General features: G+C 45.9%; 2 protein-coding genes across 4 annotated transcripts in view; one reads left to right on the top strand and one right to left on the bottom strand.

The window, feature by feature from the left end:
- Window positions 1-22,299, top strand: part of LOC134738377 (putative GED domain-containing protein DNM1P46) — an 85,944-nt gene that overhangs the window by 1,632 nt on the left and 62,013 nt on the right. The window lies entirely within an intron of this gene.
- LOC134738376 (golgin subfamily A member 8H-like) lies at window positions 1,684-21,585 on the bottom strand. Of its 3 annotated transcripts, XM_063653159.1 has the most exons (20): window positions 21,492-21,585; window positions 20,797-20,856; window positions 13,478-13,597; window positions 12,517-12,576; window positions 12,253-12,333; window positions 11,360-11,398; window positions 11,047-11,094; window positions 10,874-10,958; window positions 10,669-10,778; window positions 9,545-9,631; window positions 9,331-9,438; window positions 9,048-9,135; window positions 8,395-8,660; window positions 6,741-6,816; window positions 6,218-6,309; window positions 5,902-5,964; window positions 5,551-5,651; window positions 5,368-5,468; window positions 5,112-5,267; window positions 1,684-5,026 (listed from the first exon to the last, which is right to left on the bottom strand). In XM_063653159.1, the coding sequence occupies exons 8-20, from the start codon at window positions 10,899-10,901 to the stop codon at window positions 4,851-4,853; spliced, it is 1,452 nt and encodes a 483-aa protein (XP_063509229.1). In that variant the 5' UTR covers window positions 10,902-10,958; window positions 11,047-11,094; window positions 11,360-11,398; window positions 12,253-12,333; window positions 12,517-12,576; window positions 13,478-13,597; window positions 20,797-20,856; window positions 21,492-21,585; the 3' UTR covers window positions 1,684-4,850. The 3 variants fall into 3 exon arrangements, with proteins under 3 accessions (XP_063509229.1, XP_063509227.1, XP_063509228.1); XM_063653157.1 differs by lacking the exons at window positions 20,797-20,856; window positions 21,492-21,585 and adding an exon at window positions 15,242-15,495; XM_063653158.1 differs by lacking the exons at window positions 5,902-5,964; window positions 20,797-20,856; window positions 21,492-21,585 and adding an exon at window positions 15,242-15,495.

Below are 22,299 nucleotides of genomic sequence, written 5' to 3'. Positions count from 1 at the left end.
TGCCAAGAGTATCCCCCTCCCCAAGCTAGCCATGGGAAAGCCACTTGCATCATAAGACTACAGGAAATCAAAGGGAAGAAAAAGCACAATTTAGTCAGCTACCCTCCAGTTGATGGGCAATAAATGTTTGCTATTTTGAACAGAGCTGCATGCCTTGTCCACATCCCCTGTTTTATATAGGCAAGAATTTGTCTTGGATGTAGAGTAGAGCTGCCGGGCTGGGAGGAGTGTGAATATTCAACCTTATGAGATGGAGCCAAACTGTTTTCTAAGCTGGTCATACCAGTGTATGCTCTCAGCAGCAGGAGGCAGCAGTTCCTTTTTTTTTTTTTTCGACAGGGTCCGCCCAGGCTAGAGTGCAGTGGCACGATCTCGGCTCATTGCAGAAGAGGCCACCAGGTGCAGACTGGAGAGGGAGGCAAGGGGACAGAACGGAAGATGCCTGGGGTGGGTGGAAGTCAGTGCCCTTAGGTGCTGGTACCTGTCTTCCCGGCCACCGCTGCATCAGGCTTCTAGGCCTGTTGGCTGTCAGGGCTGGACTGCACCCCATAGGCTCCATGGCAGTCCCCATGGAATCCCCCAGGCGCCACCAGGCAGCATACAGGTAACACGCCTGGAAGGTCCCCAACAGCCTAGCTGGACATGTTCAAGACACTGGGGCTCCTTGTTTGGTGGCACAAACTCCAGGACCCAGTGAGGGAAACGGGAACACACCAGGCCGAGCAGTATGGCTAAATCCGTTTTGTCCAAAATAAAAAGCAAAATAAACAGGGGTCACATGACCAGGGAGCCATGACCCCATCCCCGCCCCCTTCCTCTGTCCTATACTAGCAATAAATAAGTTTCCCAGCCACAAATAATTATTAGAACCTCCTCCCCATGTGCCAGCTCCAACCTCAGCTAGGTATGATACGGGGCGGCCCTACCCTCTGGAATATACAAAACCTTACACAGACACAATATGTACACTGGGGAAGGGGGGCCACCCCAGCAGCCCGTGCCCTCGCCTGGTCCACAGTTAGCCCCACTGTCCTGCCTCTCTGAATAAGAAGGGAGCCCCCCTGAGGGAAAAGTTGCTATGGTGAGAGTAAGGGGGCCATCAGGCCTCCTCCAAACAAACCAACTCCACCAGCCTCTGGCTCTTAAATAACAATCATCATCACCCAGAAATTTAGGGACTCAGCCTTGGTCAAGGTGGCAAAGGGTCTGTTTGTCTTTCCCCATTAGACAGAGGTCTTGTCCTGCTACCGTAATTGTAAAGGGGTGCCTGGGAAGGGGTGGTAGGGACATGGTGGCGGGGGAGACTCCAGCCCCACTTCTCCAGGCTTTGCTAACAGGGGCCTGCTTATAATTTTTATTTTTTTTCCATGACTTTTAAAAAAAAATCCCATAACTTCTTTTTCATAACTTTTTTTGTAACTTTTCATAAAAATTTTTTCTACCTTTTTTCCACAACTTTTGTACATTTTTTATCCCATAACTTTTTAACCTCATAATTTTTTCTAATCCCATAACTTTTTTATTTTGTGTTCTTTCAATAAACACTTGCATAGTTATGTTACAATTTTGTGAAAAAATGAAACATATTATCTCATGTGAAGCATGCCCAGCAGTTGCACGTATCAATACCTTTAATACTATAGTTTTCAAGAAACGCAAAATAAAATTTTAAGGCAAAAACAATACTTTGAAACAATTTAATGATTTATTACATTACAGTAGCATCACACCAGCAGTCAATAATGCCTCTCTAGGGAAAAATCTTTCAGTATTTCCATGACACATTCTGTTCACAAGAATTCATAAATTGGTAAAATTCATTCTAAGAAAACTTGGCAAATAAAGCTTTGGACTGGAATTGCCATTTCATTCTCTGCTTTTCCTTCCCACCGTTTCTTTCTTTTACACTACAGTATTCATATTTTAAAATGTTTTAACTTATTTCAGAACATTAAGATAGCAGTTACATTTTTTAATAGTTATATTATTTTAAAATGACTCTTCAAGATAAAGTTTTACAGAAAATATATTATGGATAGGGCTGATTTACATTTTCAAATTTTCTAAAAATCAGCTTTGGTTTTAGAGCTGATATTTTTTCATTTCTGGAAAATCTATCAGGTTTAATCAAATACTTTTAAAATGATTATTATATACTGCAATCTTCAGGTGTTCTGGTTCTTCCTACAGAAACTCAAATGTATTCAGCGGGACTCACATTTTAAAATTCTATGTTTCTGATGAACTCTAACATTCCAATGTTGCCTTCTAAGCAAACTGAAAGCTGCCTTATACTGAATGAGGAAGAGCACAAATACTTGGCTGAATGGGGTATCGCAAAAGACGGCATGCACTTTGAAGAAAGACTTAAGTTATTGTCATACAGTTTCCATTCTTTTTAGCTTTTTCTTAAATATATGACAAATACCTACACAAAGAGTGGTATTTCAGTCAATATAGTAAATTTATTTTCCAGACTGACCTTCAGCTTAAATATGCCAGTGTGTGATTTAATCCATAGGCACCTGATGAACACATTATTGTCAGATTGGTTACAGATGCTAAACGCTATCTGAAGGTCATTCGTAGTCACTGATGTTTATCAGGGTAAAGTGAAGTGATTTCAATGATAAAAGTATCTTTGAAATAATTTATCAATGTATTAGATAAACCCAGTTTCAGAATGATAAAAGAAAAAATGTTAGACCAAATAATGTGGCTAATTAACAGTGGTCCGATTTCTAGCACGTGGGTTTAAAATGCTCTTAAAGAAACTGTCTTTAAACTGAACACAAAGAATGCAAAAGCAGCAAGTTCAGAAAATAAAAGGCAAGAACAGGACTTTAAGTGCATTTTAAACCCACGGGCTAGAAATCGTACCACTGTTAATTAGCCACATTATTTGGTCTAACATTTTTTCTTTATCATTCTGAAACTGGGTTTATCTAATACATTGATACATTCATAAAATTTGGAAGAGTCAGTTGAAGTCACAAGGACCGAATATTTGCCCTCTTTCAGTGAATGCTGGCAAATCTGTTATTCCATCGGTAAAATCGTATTGCTGCTCTCCTGTTAATGTCATAGAAGTATCATGAGGATGCCAAATGCTAAATATGGAGATGGTCTAGTAACTAGAAATCCCCACACCAGGGAGCACACATACATATCTCCCTACATCCTAATAATGTGATGTGTTCTGGAATACAGACATTAAAACTTCATGAAGTTTTCCCAAGCATCAAGTTATGATTTAGGCAATATATGACTGAAATGCATTCATTCATCATGCGTAGGCACAATCACATGAATATTGCACTAAATATGTCCCTGACTGAAACAGAGAGGTACAAAAACATATTTCACTCTTTGTAAAGAAGTCTGTGAGAAAATATAACTGTGTGACGGTATAGACACGTTTCCTGATAATACATTGACATTCACAAACAGTAGATTGCACTGCAGTTTGGAAACATTTTAAGTTTCATAAACTTCTCCTTGATTTTCAAACATAGTATAATACTGTGTACTAAAATTCCTTTTTGTTTCAACTAAGCACTCTCACATATATTAGTTTATAATAATGTTTCTATTATTTTTTAAAGTGTTTTCCATTCAAGGAAAAGAAGTAAATTCCTATGTCAGAGTAACCAAGGTGGTTGAAGAATAGGTATTAGCCAGAGATGTCTAGATGGTAAAATCAATCTTCAAGCCTCAAAGAAGCTCCATGAACAGAGAGGAATGCCAGGCACCACACAGCTTTCCTTCACTCTAATTCATTCTTGACTAGAGCCTGTATGCCTGTTCCAGGGACATTTGAACTCGTAAAGGATTTCTTATGATCTTTACTAAATACATTAAGAAGAATGCCCACCAGCGCCCTTTTGTGAACTGGGACAGGAAGTCATGTGATTAAAACAGGTAACATGAACTCTGACTTTAAAATGTATTGTAGACACAAATGCTCTAAGCTAGGAAAGGTTTTCCACATCCACAGTCAACGATGGGAACCTTTCATTCCTCAGAAATAAGCCCTTTTTAGGTCATCAAAAAAGAGTACAACTGCTGCAGCTCCTGATGCAATATCTTCATGAGCCCAGAGCACATACAAATCCTAAGGGAACCACCATAATACAGCGCTAATTCTTGGCACTGGAACAGATGAAACACACTCTGTCCTGCACATACCTGCCAGAGGAGGCCACTTTCCTCTTCTGTGAGATTTAAAAAGCTCCCCCAAAAGGTTATTACTCCCATCACCAACACACAGAAAATGGAGGAAAGGCTGTTTCCAGTTCTCGGCCTTTAAACAACTCTAAATGTCAGTACTCATAGTGGCATATTACAAAGTAATAAACAGTGCACACTTGGGGGCAAACTACATATTGAGCTAATGAAGAGCTCACTGTGATTAAGATTAGATCAAACAACAGTAGAACATAGGCAAATTTTGTCTCAATTCTGTAGTGAATATACATGCTGCAATAACATTAAAGAAGCATGGCAGCCTATTCCAAACCAACGAGAACAATTTTCTGCAAAGAGTGGGTCTTTGTGTGTTTGAACTCCCACCACATAAGGGCAAACTCGATATGCATGCTAATGACCTACAATTATGAAATTAAAAAAGAAAAATGCTAAAGGATGCCAGAGTGAACATCAGTGAGAGCCACAGAGACCCACTCTCTTTTAACTTTTTACAAATAAACTTAAACTATAAATTAGAAACACAAATAATCATGAGTGACTCTAACATTCAAATGAAGTAAATGAATTGTGTAGGAGATTAACCCCATAACTTGGTTTCTTATTTAAAAATTTCTTGAGCAGCTCTTTGATGACAGTGATGTTTATCTCCTTCTTCTCAGCAGCCAAGCCCAGCAAAAGAATGGCACACAGCAGTTGCTGCCCAAGCCTGGGTGCTCCTGGTGGTCCTGCACGATTGGCTGTGTGGTAGGGTTGTCATAGAGAGGACCCTCCCTGGCCTCTCCTTGAGCAGAGGAGGTGAGGCTCACTTCACAAAGATCTTTGGAGAGAGGGAGGCGGAGATCTGAGCACAGTGGGAGAACCCCTCTTCCTGCCTGCCCACCCCGCCTGAGGGCTCTACTCACCACCCTGCTTGTCTGCAGCCCCAAGTTCCTGGGGGGCTGGGGCTCCTGGACCGGGCTCATCAGCAGGGTTCTGGGCAGCAGCCAGGAATTTTCTGTGACCATTGTTGTAGTTGCTATAAGCCGCAATACCATCTGCTGCAGCTCCAGCAGCTTCACCTGGAGGGAGGGGTGCTCAGCTGTCATGCCGCTGCCTGCACCCACCCTCACACCCACCCCACCCCCACCCCCACCCCCACAGAGATGTTGCACACCCTACCTTCATCTCCTCCCTGTCCTGGGCCAGCCTGATGATGTCCTCCTCCCAGTGCCGCATCTTTGGCACTGCCCCCTGGCTCTGTTAAAACGTGATGGATTTTCCTGCAAGAAGACAGGGCTCAGATGCTGGGGTCCCTCTGACGGCCCTGCAGCTCCCCCTGTGGTGCCCTGGCCTCCCACTCACTGATGGCATCTCTCTCGCCAGTAGTGGATGAAGCGAAGTTCTTGTTTGTTCACCAGCTCACTCAGGTCTGCCTTCTCCTCTTGGTGGTCCATAAAGCCGCTCTGGAGCCAAAATATTGCGGTCACATCTCGGCAGCGACCTGCCCTCAGGTGGCATTTTCAAGTCATGGAGAAGGTGGAGGTGAGTCCTGGCATGGGCCAGCTTCTCCATGACTTCCTGCAGGGCCCAGTGGGTCTCCCCACTCACAGACTTGCCCCCAGTCCCTGGGTCTGGGACCACTGCCTCTGGCTCCTTCAGGGCAGGGGCCACCGGGTGAGCCAGGCACTGGCAGCACACCCTCTGCTTTTTCACCTGCTCTTGTAACCCTGCTTGCTCCTCCTGGACACTGGCTCCAGCGGACTTGAAAATTGCCACCTGAGGGCAAGACATGAGCATTCTTGTAGGGGCATACACACAGCAAATGGGGCAGAGAGGTGGAGTGCAGCCCCTTCCCTTGGGGCCTCAGAGAGTACACATTTGTTACGGGTGAAATGGTGTCTGACCACTGGCTCCCAGAAGGGGTGAGGGTCCAGAGAAACCAGAATGCAGGGAAACTAAGAGCATAAAGGGGTCTTGGAGGGACCACAGAGGAAGGTGGCAAAATGGGTGCAGGGGGAGTCAGGCTCACCATGGCCTCCCTGCCCTCCAGGTCCTCTGAGATGCTTGGCATGGGCCGAGGTGCCTCCTCCTCCTCACTGTCCAGATGTCCTCCTCCATCTCCTGTGGGGGGTGGCCAGAGGGGTCTTCAGACAACCCAACAAGGGAGGTACTGTGGGCCCACCTCTGCCTCCACCCTCACTGTGTAACCCTGAGCCAGCCCCTTCCCAGAGAGGAATGAGCTGCTCTTCTTTATTTGTACTTTTAAGAATCAAAATCTTGCTATTCCACCCAGGCACACTCCCACTACTGGTCGATGTGGGAGTTCTGACCTGCTCTCTTTCTGACCTGGGCCAGTTCAGCCATCCTTAGGCAACTTGGTGGCCCCCTGCTCACAGGAGGTCAACACACTGATGCCGAACTTAGTGCAGGCACCCGGTCGGCATAATGACCAGCTGTTCTAAAGGTCTCTTCCAACTCCTCAATCCTATGCTGCTAACAGTCCCCCCTTCCTCCTGGGGCTCTCTCCTCTTCCTCTGAGCGGTCTCCCATACCTTCCCCAGGGAGAGCCATGAGGCTCAGCTGGGTTGTTAGCTGCTGGTTCTGCTGGCTGGTAGCTTCCAGGTGCTCCTAAGGGGACAGGAAAGAGTGAGAAGGGATGGAGTTTGCCAGGTCATCCCCTTCACGGCCCTGTCCTCCACAGCTCCCTCCCCTGGGTCTCCTGCAACTTTTGGCAGGCCATCTCGGCCACCGCTTTGCCCCAAGCTTCCTGCTGCTGCAGCTGGTTCATGAGCTGGGTCTGCTGCAGTCACTGCCTGGGCAGTGCCTCCTTCTCAGAGGTCAGCTGCTGATAGGCGGCCACCTGCTGCTGATAGGTGGCCACGTACTGCTGCAGGTGACCCAGGTAATGGTCTGGCTGCTGCTGCAGACTCTGAGCCTCTTGGCTCTTCAGCTCCACCTGCAGGAAGATCCTGGGCGTGAGAGCACGTGGTGGCTGGTTTCCAGATTCTGGGCCCATTAGTGGGGTAGCGAGGGCACTGTGGGGCTCTGTCACCTGCCCAGGCCCCTGGCCCCTTGCTCCAGGCCTAAGTGACTGCCTCCCTTTCCTAGAACCCCATGCCTCCTTCCCCAGCCTCAAATCTCATACCCTCTTCTCATTTAATCCTCAGCACCTCTGTAAGGAAAATGCTAACTTCCCTTTGAAGTTAAAGAAACAGACTTTGAGATGAAAAGTACTTGAATGGTGAACCATTCCAGTGGAACCAGGCTGGAATCCAGTTTTTATCTAAGGAGTCTTTTTGTTTTGTTTTGAGACAAGAGTGTCACTCTGTGGCCCAGGCTGGAGTGCAGTGGTGCAATCTCAGCTCACTGCAACCTCCACCCCCTGAGCTCAAGCGATTCTCATGCCTCAGCCTCCTGAGTAGGTGGAATTACAGGCATGTGCCACAATGCCCTGCTAATATTTATTTTATTTTTTTGTAATTTTAGTAGACATGAGGTTTTACCATGTTGGCCAGGCTGATCTCAAACTCCCGACCTCAAGTGATTCTCCTGCCTCAGTCTCCCAAAGTGCTGGGATTATAGGCATGAGCCACTGCACCTGGCATAAGGAGCCTGTTATACCACCGTCTCTTCCCCTGTGATTGGGGGCTCCATGCCTCTAGCTGGGATGATGATGTCCAGACCTGAGAGGAGCCCAGGGCTACCCACCTCTAAAAGTCAGAGGGCAGGAAGCAAGAAACAGTCACAGTACTGCTCTGGAGAGTGCTGGGGTCACCTGCCCCCAGGCTGGAGCTGCCCCTGGCTTGGCACCTCCCCTCCCCAGAGGCTGCTGCCCGCCTCACAGCCCTTCTTGGATGGGGTGGAGGTTTCTTTCTCCTTCACCTCACCAAGCTTCTCCTGTAGCTCCTTTACTTGCTGCTTCAACTGCAGTGCGCTCTTGTGCTCATTGTTCTGGACATAGAGAAGCAATCAGCAGCCACCCACTGCAGCTGGAAACCCCAGAACTTGGTGTCTGCCTCCCATGGCACCAGTAAGGGTGGAGGCAGGTTAGAAAAATCATCCCCTCTTTCCCACAGCCACCTGGCTCACAGGTGCCCTTAGAAGTAACATTTCACATGAGGGCTACACTGCCCCATTTTAGAGGTGGGGAAACAAAGGCCCGGAGGGCTAGGGAGGAGGGCAGGCTCCCCCGGTGGGGCAACGCACCAGCTCCTCAAAGATGCTCTGTGGCTTGGCCAGCTGCTGAAGCCTCTCCTGCTGCTCCTCAAGCCTCTCCTCCTGCTTCCGAAGCCTCTCTTCCTGCACCTGAATCCTCTCTTCTTGTCCCCGGTTCAGGAGGCTTATACGCTGATTGTTTTTGACTTGGGCCTGGAGCTCTCCTGCCACTCTCTCTAGTTCCTTCCTCAGGTGCTGCAGCTCCACCTTGGAGGACATTGCTGGGGGCTCTGGGGGCTCTGGGGGCAGGGGTTCAGCTGAGAAAGAAAGCAGATAATAAGGGCCTCTGGATTCTCAAAAAAACAAAACAAAACAAAAACCCTCCTCTTGGTGCACAGCTCCTCTCAGACTCCCCAAACTTGGCCTCACTGCTTATGATTCCACGCACCGGGATGGTAGCCAGTCTTCCAAACCAGTTTCAAAAAAAGAGCACTGCGGGTGACTGACAGTGGGCCCTCCTTGCTGATGGGGACACTGAGACACTGAGACTTATTGAGATGACAAGACTTGCCATCTCCTGGCACAGACCTCTTTCCCTCTGCCTCAAAGCCCTTGCATCCACCTACCTCCCTGGGGCATTCTAAGCCACCCTCACAGCCCTCTGATGCCAATCCTGCTCCCAGGTCATGCCAGCCCCATCTTACCCATCTGGTTTTTCAGTTTGGACAAGCTCCTCTCCAGCTTCTCTATCCGACGCATATCATTCTTCTTTTCATTCTTTAATGTGCAAACCTGCCGAAAGCACAAGGGGAAAGGGCCCTGGAGAGAGGGGCTGGTGGCTGGACAGGCTGCCATCTCCCTCTCTGCCCCCACCTCCACAAAGCCCAGACCCATGACCACCTCTGGCTGTACTATTGCCATTTTAAAGATGCCCAGAAAGATCCAGTGACCTATCTAAGGTGGGGGTGCTGAAGGGTCAGATCTCACCTCCTGCGACATTTTTCTCATCCTCTGCTGCCACCGGGCCCTCTCTCCTTTTAGATGTTGCACACACTCGTCTCTTTCTAATTGGGCTTGTTTAAATGACTCCTTCAACTGCAAGAATGGGCACAGAAGTTAGGAAGGGCTGTCACTGGTCCTCTCCTGCTCCTGGCCACCTGGGGTCATCTTCCTTCCACATCCATCCCTCAGAAAACCTCACCTGTGTCACCTGCGCTTTCAGCAGTGCCTGCTCCTGGATGGAGTGCTCTAACTTCCACTCCATACGTGCTTTACTGTGGCTGGAAAACTGGATGGTGAAGAGTGACCAGTTTCAATCTGGTGAGCCCGGGCCATTCCACACAGTGCCCCTTAAAAGGGCTAGGGCTAGGCCCAATATACAACTTGCTCAGTAAAGATCAAGGCATTTCCAAGCCCGTGGTCTGGTTTTTAAAAGAACTCAGTAAAGTTGGAAGGGACAGGGAATGAGATTGAATTTATAGCTGGCTAACAGAGGCCCAGAGAGATCAGATAATATTGCTATTGTTATTACTGTTATTATTACCACTGTTTGAACCTTTGTGGAATGCTTCACCAGGTACAATGCTAACAATCCCGTTTAATCCTCACAACCACCATAGGAGACAGTTACTATGATTACCTCTTTTGTATAGATGAAAAAACATGGAGTATTTGAGGTTAAGTGCTTGCCTGAGTTCACTTAGGCAGAGCTGGGATATAAACACCCAGGTCTATCCAATTCTCTAAGCCCATTTTTCTTGCTGGGGATGGGGGCACAGATAGGAAGGGGAAAATTAATCTTTTGTTCACTTTTTGAAAGGATGATACATTCGCATAGTCCAAAACTCAGAAGGTACAGAAGGGAAGTATCTCCCAGCCAACTTGTTGCTCTCTCCTGAATTTTTTATGAATGCTTGCAGACATGTTTTATGTATATTATCATAGTATGTACACAAACACACACATGCACACATTTCCTCTTTCTATAGAAATGGTAAAATACTAGAAGTACTCTTCTGTACCTTCACAGTACAAGTACCCAATACCCCACCTAGGACTTGCCCAAGACCACAGCCAGGTAAGGGCGGGGCAGGCACTTGGCCTCCAAGCTCTGCGTCCAGTGCTCACTCCACACAGTGCCCCTCAACTCACACACAGCAGCTGACTCAGCCCCAAGCTGCCACTAAAAACCTTTTAAAAAAGCAGCAAGAAATGGCCATGCTGCCTTCTGGGCAGGACACTCCATCCTGCAGAAGGGACCTTTAGGCTCACTCCTCCATCTGTGAAGCCAGGCTCCCAGGGGATGGGGCAGGTGGTTGGACTCACCTGGTTTGCCTTCTTCTTCTGTGTGGTGGTGACAGCAGAGAGAGCCTGCTCTAACTCTCTTTTACGCTGCAATGAATGTTGCAGGTGGATAGCCAGATCCTTTGACTCTTCTGTAATGAGAGAGTTGAGATGGGTCCCAAAGGACTCCCCCTGAAGACCTGTCAAAGTGCCAGGTTGAAGGATGACAGGGTGCCCAGATTCTCACCTTCAAAGTATCTGAGAGAACGTTTCATGTGGTACAGGTGTGTATTTAGCTTCCCTTTCTGTATGTTCAATGTCTGGATTTGAACCTTTGGGAGAAAAGCCAAGCAAGTGCTGAAAGAGAAGGAAAGAAACATTCTCCGGAGGACAGGAGGAAACTTCACACCCTCCACTCACCTCTAGCTCCCTTTCGGCTTTCTGTTTCTTGTTGTTTGCTTTCTTTTCCTGTAGGAAGAGGAAGACAGAGCTCTCACCAGGGAGAGGCAGAGATGGCACAGCAAGAGACATGCACCCAGAATGCCACCAATGCCCCAGGACAGGCCCACCCATGGGACCAGGTTATCAGGGGCCCTGTGGGGATGGGGTGGAATCTGAGGAGTGAGCCTTCTTCCCCAGGCTGGGAGTAGGTGAGACGAGACTGGGGCCTCTATGTCTGAGTGCCCCCCAAACCCTGCAGTCATCTCGTGAGCAAACAAAGAAATCACGTTACTTCTTCCAGCTGATGTTCCACTTGTTTCTTCTGTTGTTTCTGTGGGGAAAGTCAAATTAAGGTGATGGAGGGTGGCCCCCTCAACTCTATTCCCCAGACCAGGAAGCGGTAGGCAGGGGCCAGGAATGGATTTTCAAGGCAAAGTTCTCAGACATAATGGGAACACGAACTGGTAAACTCTCCTCAAGCTCCCAAGGACAGAGGATTTGGGTCTTTGTTGGCTTTTGCCCACAGCCACAGAACTCAAAGTCTGAATCTGGAATCTCTTGAGAGGACAGCAACATAAACCTCTAGAGACGGAGTTTCAGAAAGGCCCCTCCTTCTGGCAGCTTGTGCTTTAGAAAAGTGGGTTCATTCAATAAACATGTACTGAGCACGTACAGGCCAGGTATGGTTCTTCACAGCAGATATAGGATGGAAAAGGACAGACAGGAGCCCTTGGCCCTGAGGTTTCCTTTCTAGTGGGCCTTTAAATCTCAGACTCAAGAGCTAACAGAGACCTTTGATACTCACTACCTCCTCTGGAAACACGAGCCTAAAAAGGAGAGGTGGCTTGTTGAGAATCAAAGAGCAAATTAGGGACTGAGTCATGGCAGAAATACAGGGCCCCTGATAACCAGTCAGGCTACCAATTCCCCGAGAGGCAACAACCCCAGGGCTTGTGTAGCAAGGACTCGAGCACGGGTGTCTGGAGAGGAGAGAGTTGGCAAAGAGGGCAGCAAAAGAAGAGCCATGCTGCATGCTCTGGGGTCCCTCCAGGTGAGGCCTGGGCACCCCAGCTCCCTATTTGTCCTGGGCACCAGGGGCCCCCAGCCCCTTTCTTCAGGGCCCCAAGGGGAAACTGGAGCCCAGGATTGGCAGTGTGGAATCAGGGGACCCCAGTGGACTCTTACCAAAGCTTTGATGGTGTTCTTCAGTTGACTGATTTTTACGGACCTTGAATCCAGGACTACTGCTAGTTCTTGGCATGGGCTCTGAGGCACATGCAGAGAGGAAGAGGTGGAGGAGGAGTTGGGGGAGAGGTAGAGAGAATAATCATTAGGGCTGGGGTGTGTGTGGGCTGTCTCAGCTGGCAGAGGGGCACCCAGTCCCACCTGGAGGAGGAGGTTGGAGGGTTGACCTGAAGGGTCACAGCACCTGTGCCCAGAGCCTCTTACCTCCAGATCCTTCAGGGTAGCAGATGATGTAGGGCCTTCCCTGTGGAAATCTCTTGCTGACTACAAGAGATGAGAGCGCATATGGAGATGTTCTGTCCCCCACAGTGTCTGAGTCCTCTGACTTCCTTTCTTCCCCATCAACTGGCAACATTTTCTTTTCTGCCTGTCTTGGATCCTTTGTCCCATAACTCCTTTATGCTAACTTCTCTCATGGTTCTTATCTCCCCACCATCCCATCCTGGGGCCCTTTCAGTGATTCCTGATGGCAAGTGACTGTTCTCATTGTCCTGGCTTCCCCTTGAGACTGGGGATGAGGAAACTCAAACAGCAATGACCATATCCTGGGTGTCCTGAGTGTTTACAGCAGGCCATGTACTAGGGATTAACATAAAAACAACAATAACAAATCTCATTTAAACTTCACAAGTGGAAGTCAAACAGTATCACCTCTGTTATACAGATGTGAAAAGAGAGGCCCAATTAGGTCAAGCATCTTGCCCTAAATCATAGCCCTAGCAGAGCAGATGGAGAGGCAGGATTCAAACCCAGAATTCCTTTTTTTCTTTTTTTTGAGACAGAGTCTTGCTCTGTCACCAGGCTGGAGTGCAGTGGCACAATCTTGGCTACTGGAAGCTCCACCTCCCAGGTTCACACCATTCTCTTGCCTCAGCCTTCTGAGTAGCTGGGACTACAGGCACATGCCACCATGCTTGGCTAATTTTTTTGTATTTTTAGTAGAGACAGGGTTTCACCGTGTTAACCAGGATGGTCTGGATCTCCTGACCTCATGATCTGCCTGCCTTGGCCTCCCAAATTTCTAGGATTACAGGCATGGGCCACCACACCCAGCTAAAGCCAGAATTCTTAACCAGTACCCAGCAGTCCATCTACAATCTTAAAAATTACCCTCTATTGCCCCTTGGCCCCCCTGTCCCCAGAAGCCTGGCCAGCCAAGACTCACATCCCCAGGTGACTGGCAACCACCAGAAGTGGCTGTCTCAGGGATACTGCCATTTGTTTTCCTGTTCCTGTTCACTCCTGCTGGAACTCTAGGGCTGTTTTTCTGCCAATATTCTTTTAACTGTTGGAAAGAAGAGCAGTAATACTCATGAGAACTGTCAGCCCCTACAGCCACATCCTCCTTTACAGTTTTTACAAAATACACTTACACACCATCTGATTTAATGATGCCAACAACAGTACAAGGTGTTGTCACACTCACTTAGTGACTGAGAGGGATTGATATCATGGCTAGAAAAAAAAAAGAAAAAGGCAATACTGGAACTTTGAAACTCAGTCTTCTGACTCCAAGCTCTGAGGTTTTGCCAAGAATCAGCAGCTGGCAGGGACCAAACCCAGAGGCAGAGGTAGAAAAGTAAACATTAAGTAGGCAGGAACTGTATGCCATGTGGTTTAGAGTCATACATCCTCACACATCTGTTAGTGTGAAGAAGTGCACCAGTACCCCTCAAACTTTTATATCAATGTGTCCTCATGGCAGAAGGCAGCCTTTCTCTTAAATCAGAATTTATCAGAAAGAGGACAACCCAAGCCTCATTTCAGAGAGAAGTCTGGTATGCTCTTAGAAACCTAAGTGACTGTCATCCCTAAGTACATTCATGTTATTTCTCTTGATCTCAAGAGAATCAAGGGAAACTGATGCTTCAGAAAGATGTCCCACATTTATCCTGTGGCACTCAAAGTGCCCAAGGTTGAGATAATATGAGGAAGATTCAAGGTGTCAAGTTCAGTTTCCCAAGATCTATTCCACAGAAGATGAGCGAATCTCACTTCAGAGACCACTGACTGAAGGGCAGTCTGGTCCCAGAACCATGGAGAATGAGAATATGAGGTGGAGAACTCAGAAAAAAATGTTAAAATCTCTCTGGAAAGTAGAAGCCTGGGAGAAAACCAAACCAAACCCAGTCTCTCATTGCCACCCAGAGATACTGTCAACGTTTTGAGTTCACGGGGGAAGTGTAGGATTTTCCCACCATCAACATCTGTAAGGGAGTGAGGCAGCCTGAAACCGCTTGCTCCTAGGTCCCAGTCTCCATTCCCCTTCCAGCTGGAAATTTGTGCTGTGACCAGAGGAACCAGAAATGGGGTGAGAATGCTTAGGGGACTGGGTCATAAGATCAAAGGCCAGTCTTGCAGTAATGACAGTTACAGGTGGACTGTGACATCACTACATTCCACTCCTCCTGGTGGGGGGAGGGACCATGTCAGCACCATGTCCAAGTCGCCGCTCCATGATGGGGGAGGGAAGTACAGGGTTGGGACTCAGCTCCTTGGAGATGCCAGCACAAAGAACCCAGGGAGGTCGACCTTGAGGCAACAGGAGGGGAGGGCAGAGTCTGCAGCAGGGAGTCCCAGCAGTCACCAGACCAAAGGGGGTGGGGCCTGGATCCTTGGAGATGAGAGTCCAAAGAGCCCAGGGAGATCAAGCTTGGGGCAGCAGGAGATGAAGGCCCAGTAATGGAGTGGGAAGCCCCAAGAGTCACCCACCCAATTCACCCTGGGGTGATTGGTGAGGGCAAGGACTGGGCTGTTTGCTGAAGGGGTGGGGCTGACTGACAAAACTTTGGTGGGGGTAGCCCAGAGGCACCGGGGTTGGGGGGCCCAGTCCAGTGTGCTTCAGGAGTTGTATGGACTCTGGCAGGGGTCTTGTCATCAGAGGGGATCTGTGGCTGGTTTGAGGGGCTATGACCTAGTGCGTTTTTACCTTTTTCTTGGCTGCCACCAATTTGTTCTGTTGAGTTTCTTCTGCCATCGCAGGGTGGGTAGGGAGGCAGGGTTGGGGCCACGTCAGCGAAATCCCAGTGAGCACTAATCAACACCTCCAGTCACCTACCAGGCAGCTGTGTGACTGAGCCAGAGGAGGCGTAACCAGGGCCCCAGTAGAATGTGGAATAGGGGTGTGGCCTTAATGCTCCAAGCCCATTGGTCAATGAGAAAGATGAAAGGGAAAGGGGGTGTGGCCAGACAGCAGTGTGTCCAGAGGGAACTGTGGCTCACAAGGAAAGCTGCCCATGCAACCGCTGTCCCCACCCACTCTAAGAGAGGGGAGAGGCCTCCCACTCTGGAAGAGAAGAGGGGCCGGCTTTTGCTTTAAAAGCTTTCAAACTTTAAAAAATATATGTGTGTATACTTTATATATATGTGTGTCCGTGTGTGTGTATCTATGTTTTTCTCCATAGCTGTCTTCATTATCCAGCTTCTATGCAAGGTCTATGATTTTGGCCTACAGTTTTCATCTTTGATTACAGTACAAAAATTACCAGTATTACCTTAACTGAGATACAGATCCTATAAAAATGGAAAACCCATAGCATGCTTGATGATTAATGAGGCAGACTATATTATCCAACATTCTAATAAGATAAAATAATCACAATGATTTCTCTTTTTTGGAAAAATGTTTCTCTTATTCTCCTACGTTTTTGTTAAGATTTTTTTTCTTAAACATGTCTAATATCTGTAAAAACACAAAGCTTTTGGGCTGGGCGCAGTGGCTCATGCCTGTAATTCTGGGACTTTGAGAGCCCAAGGTGGGTGGATCATGAGGTCAGGAGATCGAGACCATCCTGGCTAACGCAGTGAAACCCCATCTGTACTAAAAATACAAAAATGTCCGGACATGGTGGCAGACACCTGTAGTCTCAGCTACTTGGGAGGCTAAGGCAGGAGAATGACATGAACCCCCGAGGTGGAGCTTGCAGTGAGCCAAGATCATGCCACTGCACTCCAGCCTGGGCTACAGAGCAAGACTCTATCTCAATAAATAAATAAATAAATTCATTAATTAATTAAAATAAAAAATTAATAGTAAGAGCAATGTGAACAAAAGATGCAATGAAATAATTTAGAAAGTACAAGCTATTAAAAAGTAGATTTTAAAACTTGTGCAATGAAGTCAAACAGCACCCAACGAAAACGTATACCCTTACATGTTTGTTTAAAAAGCAATTTAAATTACATTGATCCACTAAACTAGGAAAAGCAAAACAAACAAAAAGGGGGAAATAATTAAGACATAAGGAAAAAGTAAAAAAGAAAAACCACTAGATTTAAAAAATAAAACTAAAGGAGAATTCTTTCAAAAGACTGAGATTAAAACAGTCAAGCCTCTGATAAGTAATCAAGATAAAGAAAACTTTGAAGAGAAAAAGGCATATAGCCACATGTGAATATGATGCAAAAAGTGAAAACTTTGCACATCTTTACAACACCTTAGAAGTATGGATGACATGTTCATTTTTTTTTTTTTCTCAGACAGAGTCTCGCTCTGTCACCCACGCTGGAGTGCAGTGGCACGACAAACTCCACCTCCCGGGTTCACGCCATTCTCCTGCCTCAACCTCCCGAGTAGCTGGGGCTACAGGTGCCCGCCACCACGCCTGGCTAATTTTTTGTATTTTGGCTTAGTAGAGATGGGGCATCACCATGTTAGCCAGGATGGTCTCGATCTCCTGCCCTCGTGATCCACCAGCCTCGGCCTCCCAAAGTGCTGGGATTACAGGCATGAGCCATCGCACCCGGCCAAAGTGTTCATTTTTTTTTTTTTAAGAATCTACAGTTATGAAAACTAACTGAAGTAGTGGAAAATCTGGGGACCAATACGCAGAAGAAGGAAAAAGACAAAGACTCATCCTCCATATTGGATACTTATTTAAACCAGAATTTGTCAGCCTCAGCAATATTGATATATTGGGCCAGATAATTCTTTGTGGAGGGTTCTCCTGGTGTGTTGTCGGACATTTAGTAACATTCCCTCTACCCACAGAATGCCAATAAGACCTCCCGACCATGACCAGTTGTGACCACAAAAATGTCTCCAGATATTTCCAAACGTCCCATAGGAGGCAAAATACTCCTGCCATTGAAAATTACTGTGTAAACCAGATCTACATCCTAGATCTTAGAAAAAAGATGTAAAGCTTCCCAACTCAGCCCTGCATACCCTTGATACTGAAATGAAATAACAGCCTTAAAGGAAGCAAACAAAACTATAATCTTATTTAATACAGAAGTAAAAATGCAAAAATAAAATATTACCATAGCCATTCTAACAGTGTTTACTATAGGAATGCAAAGATAATTCAAAATTAGGAAAACTTCATCAGGCAATTCACAAATTATATTTCTACATATAATTGAAGGCACAATCATGACAAACAAAGTAGCTCTATATGCATTAGGTCCATGATCTATTCGGTGAAAAACACAAGTTGCAGATGTCTTACAGAAGGAAAACTTAACACTGAACACATATTTTCACCATTTACTCTTTGTCCTGAGGCTCCAATAGAAATACAGTGAAGAATAAACATTGTATGAGCACACAATTACAAAAAAGGAATGGGGTTACCAACAGAAGAGAATTCATCTTCATTAGACAATGACAGTAAATGGAAAATGGTTAATTAATGGAGCAAAGCAAACAAAGGTGGAGGTCAGGAGGATACTGAGAACAACGAGGCTAATTTGTCCCACAGCAACCTGGAAATGATCTAGACTCAGACACGAGGTACCCCCGAGAGTGGGACTGATAGGCAAGACTGAAAACAGAGATTAACCAAAAGCCCAGACAGAGAACACGTTTTCCAGGCCCTGAAACACACTGCTGGCCCCATCTCCTTAAACAGAACCCAAGCAAACATATCTACCTCAGGCAAGAGAATGTAGATTTTACATCCAGAGGAATGGAGTAGTTCCAGCCATCATTTATGATTGCACCAGGAGATAAGATAGAGGGATGGAGGATAACAATTAGGAATCAGCATACATTCCTCCTAAAAGCTATCAGTTGACAAGTCTTTGCCACAAAGAACTCCCAATCAATTTTTATTTATTTTTACTTTTATTTTTATTTATTTATTTTTTTGAGACAGGGTCTTGCTCTTTCACCCAGGCTGGAATGCAGGAATGCAGTGGCATGATCACAGCTCACTGCAGCCTCAATCTCCTGGGCTCAAGCAATCCTCCTGCCTCAGCCTCCCAAGTAGCTGAGACTGCAGATGGGTGTCACCACACTTAGCTATTTTTTTTTGGTAAAGATGGGGTCTCACTATGTTGCCCAAACTAGTATTGAGCTCCTGGGCTCAAGAGATCCTCCCACTTCGGTCTCCCAAAGCACTGAGATTATAGGTGTGAGTCACCACACCCCACCTCCCAGTCTTTTAGTACCTCTCTCAAATATGAATGAACAAATAAAGAATGAAAAAAAGACTACAGGTCAGGCACGGTGGCTCATGTCTGTAATCCCAGCACTTTGGGAGGCTGAGGTGGGTGGATCACCTGAGGTTGGGAGTTCCAGACCAGACTGACCAACATGGAGAAATCCCATCTCTACTAAAAATACACAAATTAGCTGGGCATGGTAGCACATGCCTGTAATCTCAGCTACTTGGGAGGCTGAGGCAGGAGAACTGCTTGAACCTGGGAGGCAGAGGTTGTGGTGAGCCGAGATCACATCATTGTACTCCAGCCTAGGCAACAAGAACAAAACTGGGTCTCAAAAAAAAAAAAAAAAGACTACAAATGATAAGCAACATAGAATAGATATTTAAGGAAAGGCTTTAAAAAGAAAAATAAGACCAGAATAAACTAAGAAAAAAATTATTAAAGAACAAAGAGATGCCAGGGAGAAGACAGAGTATCAAAATCACTTCATAAGGACACTTGTGAATATATTACATGTATAAAACAAAACAGAATATGAATAAGAAATAATCAGAGAAGAAAAAGTTCTTAGAACTCATGCTTCATCTTGGGAGTTGGTCGCCAATGAGCCATACCTCCTGTCATCATGTCCTTAGACAGGCCCATCCATAGTCAATCTGGGTTGGCCCCAACACTCACTTTAACCTATAGCATGTCGTAGAAATGACACTGGAGCTGTTCCAGGTCTAAGCCTTAAGAACCTCTGGCAGCTTCATTTCTGTGCTTCTGGAAGCCAAACATAAGAATTGACTACCCTCTTGGAGAAAGAAAAGCCACATGAAGAGACCCGAGACGATGAGATGTTATGCAGAGAGAAAGGCCACATCAAGAAACACCAAGGCAGCAGACCTGTGGGTGAAGAAGCCATCTCAGACATTCGACTACAGCTGAGCATCCAGATGACCAGTCCCTGACACTGTCTAACTGCACAGTGAGAGCTGCCAAATGAGACCAGAAGAAAAACTGTCCAGCTAGCCCCAGTTAATCCATACAGTAGTGACAGATAGACAGATGTGTAGTTTTATGCCATTAAGTTTTGAGAAAATTGGTTAAGCAACAATAAATAACCAAAACAAAACTTAAAGTTATTACAGTCCAAATAAAATTTCCTGAAAGTCAAAAGATAAGAAAATATTCCAGAACTTTAAATTTAAAAAAAAATTAGAAATAACTTGAAATACAAGACTCAAGACATGAGGTCCAAAATCCAATTAATAGACACTTCAAAATGAACAAATAAAATGGAAAAGAGAAAGTTAACACCAAAAATATGACAAGATTCAAGACTCCAACTTTGAAAGAGCCTATCCATAGGCCTGTTCATTTGGTGTACCCAGCACAATGAATGAAAAAAGACCCACACTAAGTACATTGTTGTGCTATTTCAGCTCACCAAGGAAAGGACAAATTCCTAAAAGCTTCCAGGGAGAAAGTCATGCATAAACAAGTGAAACTCAGGATGGCATGAGGTTTCACCACCACGACTGGTTAGAAGACAAAAGCACAGACTTTGAAATTCTAAGGTAAAATTATCCTCAACCTAGAAATACATAATCAAGCAAACTATCAATCAAGTGTGAGGATAGAATATGAGAGACGTGAATACTGATGGGGATGTGGTATGCAGCAGGCACTGTTCTAAATGGTTTACATGTACCAACCCAATTAAGAAACTTAAAGTACACACACCACACACACACACACACACACACACACACACACACACACACTGTTCTAAATGGTTTACATGTACCAACCCAATTAAGAAACTTAAAGTACACACACCACACACACACGCACACACACACACACACACACAGTTCTTCCTGCTAATCACTTTACAATGAAACAACCAAGTAGCTAACCCAGAGCCCACAAAGGCAGAGTAAAAATTCTAACACTTGGTAAAATAAAAATGCACATATACCCTGTGACCTAAAAAAAAAATGCTTAAGTATTCAAAGACAGACAGCAATTACAGCTACTGAGAACATCATTGTAAGCAAACTGAGGCAGAGAAAACAAAGGTGCTAATGAGGGTTTGAACCACCTAACCTGCGGAAACCAACTGGATGCTTTCCTAGGTTCCGAGCTGGCATTGTCTTTCAGAATGATCTAGAAGAGGTCACATGACACTGTTACAAAGGATCTGGAGAAAGGGACCCTTGCTTTATCACTCCGGTGCTCCAGTCATGCTTCATATTTTCACTTCTTACACTCTTTCACATGAAGTCAATTTGCAGACTTCCATCAAGCACTTAGATAGCTTTTTGTAATGTTCATGACAAGTTCTGGATGTTATCTCTGCACTTTTGACAAATTCTTAGCAGTTAACTTACAAGGCAGTTAACATTTTTGTTCAAACACAGTATAGCTAGAACAGGGTCATATACTCAATAAAACAAATATTTACCAAGCATTCATTGAGTGGAAGATAAAATGCACAAAGCATAATTATAAAATATTCTCCCCTGCCATGATACAACAAAATTTTTAAAGGCTTACGGAATATAGCATAACATGACCAAAGCAAAAACAGTAAGGACTAAAGAAGGGAGGAAGGGAAAATATCAGCATGAACTGAATATGACCCAGAAGAGGCTTGATGGTCAGACATGTAAAGATGTTTTGGGTAGGGTTAAGGGGTGGAAGTCAGGGGCACAGGTCAGAGGCACATTCTACAAGGGAAAAACAGCTGATACAGAAGCCTGAAAGGTAAAGTGGGCAGAGCACCTGTACAGGACTCTTACCTGCCGCAGAAAGGTTACAATGCACCTTACCAGAACACAGCAGCACACAGCCAGGCCTGGGGCAGAGGGATCACTCAAACAGCACCAGAGGCTGCATTCCTACTTTTCTTCTGTCAACAAGTCCATTTTCATTGTTAGTTTCTCCTTCAACACAAACATAAAAACAATTGGCTGAACACACGGGAACAAGGAAAATCTGACTGAAGAATGAGACATTAAAACTTAAGGGCCTTGGGTCCTGGTGCGGTGGCTCATGCCTGGAATCCCAGCACTTTGGGAGGCAGAGGTGGGTCATTTGAGGTCAGGAGTTCAAGACTAGTCTGGCCAACACGGTGAAACCCCGTCTCTACTAAAAACACAAAAGTTAGCCAGGTGTGGTGGTGGGCACCTGTAATTTCAGCTACTTGGGAGGCTGAGGCAGGAGAATTGCTTTAACCAGTGGACTGTCAAGAGAGGTAGGCTGCAGTGAACTGAGATCGCACCACTGCACTCCAGCCTGGGTTACACAGTGAGACTCTGTCTCAAAAAAAAAAAAAAAAGTCATGGTCATGGTAAAAAACCTATGGCTTTGGAAGGCTTTCTCGGTAATGTCCTAGAATTAAGGTTAAGCCTACGTTTCATGGTAACTGAACAGGAAACCAGCCTGACCAACATCCTTCTGCCAAGTGGCTTGCTCTCAGCTCCTCTTGGTTGGGCCTTGGGCAGCCAGACTGTCTGGTTTTAATCCTTGCTCTGCCACCTGTGACCTTGGACAAGTTACCTACCTTCAGTTACCTCATCTACAAGATGAAGATATTAATAATACCCT

The sequence above is a fragment of the Pongo pygmaeus genome, chromosome 16 (genome assembly GCF_028885625.2).
Source record: "Pongo pygmaeus isolate AG05252 chromosome 16, NHGRI_mPonPyg2-v2.0_pri, whole genome shotgun sequence".
Lineage (NCBI taxonomy): Eukaryota > Metazoa > Chordata > Mammalia > Primates > Hominidae > Pongo > Pongo pygmaeus.
Note: the sequence above shows the minus strand (reverse complement) of the source record. Positions and strands in the feature narration are given on the sequence as shown.